Source organism: Trypanosoma rangeli (genome assembly GCF_003719475.1).
Source record: "Trypanosoma rangeli strain AM80 chromosome Unknown Tra_15.4_contig_00199, whole genome shotgun sequence".
Taxonomy (NCBI): Eukaryota; Euglenozoa; class Kinetoplastea; order Trypanosomatida; family Trypanosomatidae; genus Trypanosoma; species Trypanosoma rangeli.
The window spans coordinates 1-9,455 of NW_021705944.1; the positions used below are offsets into that span (position 1 = coordinate 1).

The following is a 9,455-nucleotide window of genomic DNA, read 5'->3' on the forward strand; positions in this document are numbered from 1 at the left end:
CAAAGAAGGATTACTTGTGTAGAGGGAGCAAAAGCAAAAAAAAAAACTTGACATGGTATATTAACTTAGTTCGATGTTTTTAAAAAATACCATAACATACAGTGTTTCTTTCCTTTTTTTTTTTTTTACCTTAGTTAACACAATACTCAAATATGTTATTTGTATCAAAAACTTAATCTGAATCGTCAGCTTCCTCGTCCTCCTCTTCCTCTTCCTCTTCCTCTTCCTCTTCCTCCTCATTTTCTTCTTCCACACCATCATAATTTATTTCACTACCGTTTCCTCTATTCAATTCGTCTACTGTCTCCTTTTCACTTGCCTTTTCTGTAGAATAAAGTTCATGGATAGGGGCAATAATGCAATCAGGATCAAACTCCACCACCTTGTTAGGCAGAAACATCAAATACTGCTTTAACAGGGAAGCTACGTGATCCAGGAGGGTAGCGAAGTGACCAGCAAAATCGTGACAGGTCTCAAGCGTCCCAAGCCTTTTCCCCAAACAGATAGAAAGATCAAAAATGACAGAGGCAGCCTCTACCTCTCCCTTTGTTAAACATTTTTTTGTAGGAGGTCGCATAACTGCCCAGGGAACATTTTTCCCTTGACAAATTTCCCGAACAAAAGTTCGAGCACCAAGTTTCAAGGCATTATGGGAATCCATGCGTTGTACGCTCGCGTTACTCTTTCGCCTCCCCCGTGAGGGGGCAACGACAGATGAAATACGTATAAGTTTATTTGGAGTGGCATTACTAAATGAAGCTTCAAGAAGGGTTGTTTGTGTGCTTTGCTGACGAGAAGTGAAACCAACAGAGGCTGTCAAAGAACTGCTAGAAAGTTTTCCTATAGTTCCTGCATTCGATACGAATAGGGGAGACACGTAAAAACCCTTTTCCCTTCGTACGGTGTGTCCAAGACCTCGGAAAAATCTCTGAGCTCTCTTCATATTTTCTTCTTCATCACAGGAGAGACTAAAGTCCTCTCCGGGTTGGCAAAAACTCTGTGCAAGGGCAATTTTGTCAACTGCAGCAGCGAAAAGCATACAACCAATGACTTCAGGATTGGTCATTCTTTCAATAAAAGAAAATGGCTTAAAAACGACATCGCCTCCAGACAAAGAGAAAAGCTCACGCAACAGTACCGTGTCTTCTGGGAGTTGTAGCAATGTTATTTCTTTCGCATTGGGAAAAGCCAGTTTAAACTTCAGATCCCCCTTATTATCATCTTTGGTGGTCATCATCTGTACCTGAGCAGCAGAAACAGGAACGAGACTGACGCCAGAATCAGTCCCATGATGTAATAAGATGCGAGACAAAGTTCGGCGACCTGTGTTTGGGAGTCCAATGACAAACGAACAAAGTTTCCCTTCAAGGTTGCAATACGGGTTCGACTGTGAGCATTGCTCACTCGAAAGAAATTGTCTCAAAATGCGAATAACATGTCGTGTTGTTTTGTCAAACAATTTTGAAACAGGACAAAAAGCAATACGTATGGCGTCAGTCAACATCATCGACTCTTCACCGTCATTTATGTTCTTATATCGTTCACAAAGCGCATTTGCCAAAAGAGAAATTTGTGTGACCACAGCTGGCACAGATACAAGATCTATTTTAGTGATGGCAAAAAGCAGAAGGACTCTTCGCATTCCACCATTGTTGTGGTAAATATTACTTCCGTGAACAATTGCATCAAGTAGAGCCCATGGTATACTCTGAACCGCACAGCGGACGTCCAAAGTAATCACATACGCCACCGATGGGAGCTCTATTAGTGACCCAGGAGGTGGAAAAACAAGTTCTTCCAAAACCTTATTAAATTGGTATGAAAAATTATTAGATTCGCAAACAGGAATATACGTAAATACTTTTTTAGTCTCACGCAATGACGGAGCAATGTGTGTTACCTCGCAGGTTGATTCCACATTCCCATGAACATCATCTTCCTCAACAGAAGGTTTTTCAGACCGTTTGGCACGCTCAACACGGGCATCTTCACGTGCTTGAAGCACCCTCTGAAGGATGACTTCCTTATCAGGATGGGAGTTAGATACCTTCAAAGCCAATTTGGCAAGTTCTCGAGTCTTTTTAGTTCTTTTTGGGCCAAGACCGGATTTCTTCAAAGACTTTGCAGCTCGGCGAAGGTCGCGCTTGTGTTCCCGTTTCTTTCGCTCAATCTTGTGACGCTGACGCGAACTCATACGCTTTGATGGGCCACTCCTAACCTTGGGCATTTTTTTCACTTTTTCTTCTCTGCTTTGCTTTTAAGAAAGTAGCAAGTAAATCAATCACAATGAAAAAGAAAAAAAGTTCAAAGTAAAAAAAAAGCAATACAACTAAAAGCAAATGAAGATAATGATTATTATCAAAATAAATAAATAATAATAACAGTTAGTGTAACCTCCAATTTGAACTACGAAATGTTTATATTAATATAAATATCCATAAATATAAGTGTATGATATGTGCTAAACAAAATTGAACACTACTATCCCTAGCTAACTACAAAACCAAAAAAAAAAAGAACTAATACTTCAAACATTTATCACGTAACAAAAAAAATAATAATAATAATAGAAAATCCTAGTTTACCACATCTCATACTCTTCCTTGGCTATTTTTCTCAGACGTGAGCAGCAACAGGACTCCCATCCAATCCAAATTTTGGCTGAACAATATCATCGGGATAAATAACTATCGGAGCATCAGAATGAAACTTACTAAGATCTAATGTTGCCACTAAAGCCTGGTTTTCCGCTACTGGTTGCTTAGACAATTGCTCAGTAGATTTTCCCGATGTTTTTTCAAAAACTTTACGAAGTTGGTTAACCAAAGCAACATCCATAAGACGATTAAGTAACATATATAAAGCTTAGCCATCCTTGGTGCGCCATAACGACGCTCTGCATTATCTGGTGCACGAAAACGCTCTGGGCGATTTACATATTGTTCCTATTCGGTAATAATACTACCAAAATAAGGTAACTTGCTATCGATAGTTCCCCCTGAACCCAACGTTTCATCCGCATACACCTTTCATCCCACTTGTGGCGATGATCATAGTTAAACTCAGGATGATACCGCGGAAGCTTACGTGTTTCAGGAACATCCGGGTCGTGCCTTGTGTAAAAATATCCCTAAGTATTGGCCATTGGATTTCGACTCTTATCTTTTTTAATTGCAGAAAATATCAAACTGCTCATAACCGTATAATTTGTATTATCGGAAATCCATTCATTAAGCAACTTCTCATGCGATTTGCCAATTGGAACCTTAGCCCAGTTGTATTCCAGCGGGGCAATCAGATAACGTAACCAAAAATAAAACACATCTGTTTTCCATAGGTGTGGGTTAGGCATCTCACGCATAGCCTATTTTAAATACTTTTCGTACTCTTCAAATCGGGTGGAGTAGAAATCGTCGTCCTGTCTTGCCAAAGTACGCTCAGCACTTACACGACTTGATTTAGGATGAACTTCCCGAATCAGATACTGAAAAAGTTGTTCCCTATTCTTCGTATAAAGGTCTTCCATGGAAGTCTCCATCATCGTTTCAATATCCTTTACCGATATACGATACCCGTGACTGTTTTTGCTTGCAGAGTGCTTTCGCTTATTATAAACCACTTTCAATCCAGCCTTGCATCTTACGTCGGGTATTTTGACGGTAGGGATCTACATTTTTTATATACCACCCATCATAAGCTAATTTTTTCCCCAGTAGTTTGTACCATCTGCGTGTTCTTTTTCAAAACATCCTTTCGATGTGGTCCAATACATAGGAATTCGTCCTACAATGAGTGTAAATTCCTTTTCACACTCCTTTCCTAACCAAGACCAATGTAAATCGTAAGGACCTTCGCGTCTTTGCTCTTCATCATTCCAAAAACCTCGTTCTTCTTGCATCTTGCCCTTCTTTTCTAGTGTACCCACGCACAAGCTCATCTTGACTTTCCCACTCAAAGAATTTTGCTACACTTGTACCAGTACATCAAAAAAGAATGACCTAATGCTCCATCTAACAATTATGAAGTAAATGTCGAATTGCATCCGGGTCCGTTTTATGTTCATTTTGCATAAAACATTCTCGAACCTTATACTTCATATTGGGTAATTGTGTAATAAGACAATAGTAGTGCTTCACAATGGGAAGACCTTTAACACAAGAGTGATAAAGGGACATCATGGCCGCCTTTATATCCCAGTTTACAACAGTATTGATTAATAAAGTAATGTTTCCTTCCCATTTTCCAGTAGCAGACGCATACGAAAAATCAGGGTGATGATCCTCAAATGGTGGTAGTGAAACCACCTCACGATAATTAACAGCCTCTTTATCGGCAGGCTCCCGAACGCAGTTATGATAACGCATAGCTGCAGGCCCCCCTGTAAAATAAGGAGCTTGTTCAAACTTTCCTAGTGAGGTATCATATTCAGGTAGACTAAGATTAAAGAACGATCCCGAGATTCATTAGCCCCCAATACTTGTTTACTGGGAAGTTGTTTTTCATTTCTTGGGTAGCGTTCCTCAAAGTAACTGAGCTCATGGTTTGAGCTGTATATCCCTGGAATATTGTCCTTTCCTGTGGCGCCTGGGATAGGCCCTGAATACTTGTATTCACCAGCCTTCAGTTCTTTGTCTTGTTTCCCAAGACAACTGCCGCCAATGCTGGACGTGAATTGGGATTTTCCATCACTCCCGGATGTAAAAAGCCTGTAAAAAAACAAATCCCCTTCCCAAAAAAGATATTTGTCGAAACACTTTCTAACAAAAGATGTAAGGATAAAACTCACCGAAAAAAAAACGGAATAGTGCAGAAAAAAAATCAGAAAAAAACACGTCATGCCAAATTACAAAAACTTCACGGCGCAATATTATTATCAAGACGAAAACAACAAACAAAATTAAACCACATCAAAATAATAATAACAAATTGAATAAAAAAACTATTTGTCCGAAACAATAAGGTGCTGGGTCGCTGTGGAAACAGCAGACACCCCACAGTGACTGCAACAAAATACTAATAAACAAACAACACAAGAAAACAAAAAACACCTGGAATGACAAAAAAAAAATGGACATGAACCACCGCCACCCAGATGGCTTCTGGGCCCGGCACCGTCCCCGACAAGAGCACCCTTCCTTCAAAAACGAAAACGAGAAAAACACACGGCGGCGCCGCGGCGCCGATAGCCCGCCCTGCCCACGTTTTTTTTTTTATTCGTATTAGCCGGGTGGCGAGGCTGCGGGAGTCCGTTTTTTTTTATTATTTGCATCTTACCAATCTGAAAATTGCTCGGTGCGAGCGGGAAAGAAGCCCGAGGCCCTGGGGCCCATAAGGGTGACATGCTTTTTTGTCTTATTTTGTTATTCTAATTTCTTTTTATGTCTGGTGTAAGTGGTATGGGGAATTGTAGTTCAGCTGATGACGCTTTCACTGTTATCCTGAGACTTTTCCTTACAACAAGCCGCCACATTGATGCAGTACTTTTTTTTTTTTGACAACGGGACCCTGTAGAAGAGGGCGTTTGCATGAGCTTATGGTGTCGATGTTACTGCGAACTTTTTTTTTTTGATGTGCCGAAATTATTTTCCAATACTGTGGACATGGTTTTTGCACACTGTACTGAAAGGGAAAATATTATTACTATTATGATATTTTTTTTTTGCTCCGAGCCCTTTTCTTCTTGCAATTTTTATTATCATTTTAACGCGCTTGGTTCAGGAGATTAATGATAGTAAATAATATGGATTAAGGAATATACATAAATAATATCATGGTTATTTTTTAGTTTGTGTTGCTATTGTTGTTGTTTTTTTTTTGCTAATTGGTTTACTACCGTGAGCAGTGCGGGATCCCTGTTCGATGGAGATACACAGTTCTTACTGAATATCTTCCCCTCTTGTTGCCTCCTACTTCGTTGAATTTAAAAACAAGAACGTGAAATAAGGAAGTACACCATCACGTTTTATTTTTACCTTGCACAATGAGCAGTATATTTTCGTTGGGCTCTAAACGAGAAAATGTATTTGATTCCTGCTTTTTCTCTGAAGAGCCGACAGTGAAACCGTCGTTGAGTGATATGCCATGTGACACAGCGATGCTTCAGTGGTGGTATTTTAATGCACACTTGCGTGATCTCAATAAGGAGAAGGATTTTTCTTTTTTTGCCTCATATTTCCGTCAAAAGGACCAGCGTGGTTCTAAAGAAAACGTCATTTTTGTGGATTCATGTGTATGGGCGTTAATAGATGTTGGAGAAGAGAAGTATTACTCAGACAGTTTACTCGATTACAAAGCACATGAAATTATTATCGATAGGCTTGAAACTGCTGCAAAGGGGGAAAATGACGGTGCTTATGCGAGAAATGTTGTACTTGAAATGGCGAAAAGGGGGCGACTTCCATTGCCTGACAGGGCAATGAGCAAAGCTGCGGTTTACAGTGAAGACAGGTTTCACATAAATTACGATGATCAGTGTATGCTTGAGGGTGAAGGGGATGGCGCTGAGCGGAGATATAAATTATATCTTAATAACCCAAGGTGCAATATTACTGTCGAATTGGAGTTCGCTGCAATAACAGATCCAGTTCTTCATGGAGAAAGTGGCATTGTAAACGAAATGTTTTATTACTATTATCCATCAATGAGTGTGGAGGGAAGGATATCGGTGGATGATTCTGTTACCCATGTAAAAGGTGATGGTTGGTACGATCGAGAGTACGGGGGATCAGAAAACGAAATAGGTAGGGATGCTCTTGATGCTTGGAGTTGGTTTTCTTTGCATCTTTCTGATGGTTCTCAATTAAGTATTTTCGATATTGTTGATTCACAAACGAAACAGCAAAAAGAACGAGTTGCTGTGCTTACTTTTGATGGAACAAAGAAAGTTTGCCGTGATGTTACACTTGAGGAAGAAGATTGGTGGACAAGCCTGGTAACGTTTGTTGAATATCCTTTAAAGTTTCATATCGAGATTCTATCCTTTCAATTAACTATTGATATACATACTTCATTTAATCATCAAGAGGTTCCAACAATTTTGGTATCAGGTGGTTTTTATGAAGGACGTGTAACCGGTGAGGGATATCGTAAGGGAACTCCAGTGAGTGTAATTGGTTTTTATGAGCGGAAAAATTTGGGTACTGGCGGTGACGCTTCAGTTACTCTAAAGCATATGGGAGAATACGTGAGGAAAACGTTGTCTATTTTTTATCCTTTACATGCTTCTAATGAATGGGTTAATAAAAATGTACTGGGACGTTATTGCACGGGTAAAGGAGTTGTCGCCCAACACGTTTGCGATTCATTATTTCTTCCTGTTCGTTCAATTATTGATCGAGGTGGAAAGGCTTGGCGCAGCCTGGTTCTTGTTTCGGCCTGTAATGCACTTTCAAGTGATTACTTTGATTGTACAAAGTATATTGCTATTACGGAGCTTTTACATGTGGGTTCTCTTATTATTGATGATATTCAGGATAATTCTTATATCAGGCGTGGAGGGAAGTCCGCTCATCTGGAGTATGGCGTTCCAACAGCCATTAATGCTGGAACGGCCTGCTATTTTATGGGCATATCTTTCGCAGAAATTCAATCGCTTCCGATGGAGAAGGCCAACAAAGTGTACGAAATATATTTTGATGTGATGAAAGCAGGCCATGCAGGTCAGGGAATGGATATTTACGGTCTACACTATTTAATGCCTGAGGCTGTTCGTACCGGTAAATCGGAAGCGCTTGAAGATGCTCTTAAAGCCATCCACACTTATAAGACAGGGGCCGTCGCAGCTGCCACGTGTCGAGTTGCTTGTATTTTATGTGATGCAAATGAAGAAGTCACAGCGGCAATGGAAGCATTTGGGCTGGGACTCGGTTTGGCATTTCAAATTGTTGATGATGCACTTAATGTTAAAGGATTTGAAGGAGACCTTAAGGAGGCAGGAGAAGATATTCGTGATGGCAAGATTACATATCCAGTGGCAAAAGCAATGGGAAGACTGGAACTTCCCCAACGAGAACGCGTTTGGAGTATATTACAGGAACATACATCGGACTCCGACAAGATTGGTGAGGTTGTGAAATTGCTCTATTCGGTGAATGCTATTCAAGATTGTCTGGTAGATGCCCAAAAGCTTGTCGATGAAAAATGGAGTGTTCTTGATCCGCTTATTCCTGATTCCATGCCAAAAGTGATGATGCGAACGTTCTGCTTGTTTCTCACGAAGCGAGGGTTTTAGAAACATATCGACAAGGGGAAAAAAAAACATGTATTTACTTTTGTCACACATGGAAATAATACGCAACAGAAAAACAAAAGATGTTCTGAGGCGTTTTTTTTTTTGCTTAATAGGAGAAAGAGAGATACACACATCCAACAAAATTGTATTGAGCTGTGCCCGTTTTTTTTCCCCCTTTTTTTTGCAACGATGATATTCAGCTCTCTTTCTTTATATTTTCTACATTCTTTTTATTTTGTATGTTCCAGTGTAGAATTCTTTAGGTGGTGCGCTCCCGTTACGATGTTTTGCTCAACCCTTTTTTTTCAATTACTTTACCCTAATTGAATGAACCAAAGCAATTTTTTTGCATATTTTTGTTTTTTTTGTTTTAATTTGAGAAAATAAGTTGATGCTTTTTTTTCCATTCATTTTTAAATCTCCACAAAAAAATTAAGATGCGCGTGACTACTAAAAAGATAAGCCAAGCCAACGCCGACAACGGGAAAATAATGCGTGTGAGAATATTGTCGTGATGGTGATGGGTGGGGGACAGAATTGTGGGTTAGGATAATACGAGCATTCTTACATTCAACCCACGAAGAATTGATTTTTGCTTTATCCTGCAGCACATTCATGTCCTTTGTGTAGAATAAATTTCCCCACTCATATTAGATATTCGATTCAGTGTGTACTTTTTCTTCATGGGTGTTCGCTGCTTTAATTCTACGAATCTCTTTCTTTGTGTTTTAACGACAAAAAATAATAATAATACACAGCTACTTCCACAAGTTTTGCTCCAATAACCATGTCGTCGAAGCGCGAAAAACTTCCAAAGCTTGGATTCTTTGAGGAATTCATGGTGGGTGGCGTGGCTGCCGGCGTTTCCAAGACCGTCGCTGCCCCCATCGAGCGGGTGAAGTTGTTGGTGCAGAACCAGGGCGAGATGATAAAGCAAGGGCGGCTGGACGCGCCGTACAATGGAGTGGTTGATTGCTTCGCCCGCACGATGAAGACAGAGGGCGTGTACTCGCTCTGGCGAGGCAACCTCTCCAACGTTCTTCGTTATTTCCCGACGCAGGCTCTGAACTTTGCCTTTAAGGACACGTTTAAGCGGATGTTTAACTTCAAGAAGGAGAAGGATGGGTATGCGAAGTGGTTCATGGGCAACATGGCATCTGGTGGCCTTGCTGGCGCTGCCTCGCTGTGCTTTGTCTACTCTCTGGACTACGTCCGTACTCGTCTC

The 9,455-nt window shown here is 40.4% G+C and overlaps 5 protein-coding genes across 5 annotated transcripts in view, besides 4 other annotated features; 2 read left to right on the top strand and 3 right to left on the bottom strand.

The window, feature by feature from the left end:
* Nucleotides 1-172: 172 nt before the first annotated feature.
* TraAM80_05830 (uncharacterized protein) lies at nt 173-2,227 on the bottom strand (the record flags this gene model as incomplete). The annotated part of the gene is made up of 1 exon (XM_029382693.1): nt 173-2,227. One exon carries the CDS (start codon nt 2,225-2,227, stop codon nt 173-175), a length of 2,055 nt encoding a protein of 684 aa, XP_029237431.1.
* Nucleotides 2,228-2,258: 31 nt separating this feature from the next.
* Nucleotides 2,259-2,316: a sequence feature (A-rich).
* Nucleotides 2,317-2,345: 29 nt separating this feature from the next.
* Nucleotides 2,346-2,381: a microsatellite.
* Nucleotides 2,382-2,543: 162 nt separating this feature from the next.
* Nucleotides 2,544-2,569: a microsatellite.
* A 1,441-nt stretch (nt 2,570-4,010) lies between these two features.
* On the bottom strand, nt 4,011-4,364 carry TraAM80_05831 (uncharacterized protein; the record flags this gene model as incomplete). Its single annotated transcript, XM_029382694.1, has 1 exon — nt 4,011-4,364. One exon carries the CDS (start codon nt 4,362-4,364, stop codon nt 4,011-4,013), a length of 354 nt encoding a protein of 117 aa, XP_029237432.1.
* Nucleotides 4,365-4,408: 44 nt separating this feature from the next.
* TraAM80_05832 (uncharacterized protein) lies at nt 4,409-4,837 on the bottom strand (the record flags this gene model as incomplete). The annotated part of the gene is made up of 1 exon (XM_029382695.1): nt 4,409-4,837. One exon carries the CDS (start codon nt 4,835-4,837, stop codon nt 4,409-4,411), a length of 429 nt encoding a protein of 142 aa, XP_029237433.1.
* Nucleotides 4,838-5,773: 936 nt separating this feature from the next.
* Nucleotides 5,774-5,817: a microsatellite.
* Nucleotides 5,818-5,980: 163 nt separating this feature from the next.
* On the top strand, nt 5,981-8,230 carry TraAM80_05833 (putative polyprenyl synthase; the record flags this gene model as incomplete). Its single annotated transcript, XM_029382696.1, has 1 exon — nt 5,981-8,230. The coding sequence occupies one exon, from the start codon at nt 5,981-5,983 to the stop codon at nt 8,228-8,230; it is 2,250 nt and encodes a 749-aa protein (XP_029237434.1).
* Nucleotides 8,231-9,017: 787 nt separating this feature from the next.
* Nucleotides 9,018-9,455, top strand: part of TraAM80_05834 (solute carrier family 25 (mitochondrial adenine nucleotide translocator), member 4/5/6/31) — a gene marked incomplete at both ends in the record, with an annotated part of 486 nt that continues 48 nt past the window's right edge. Inside the window, one exon of the mRNA XM_029382697.1 lies at nt 9,018-9,455. This exon is cut by the window's right edge and continues 48 nt beyond it. Within this exon, the coding sequence (XP_029237435.1) occupies nt 9,018-9,455 (438 nt within the window).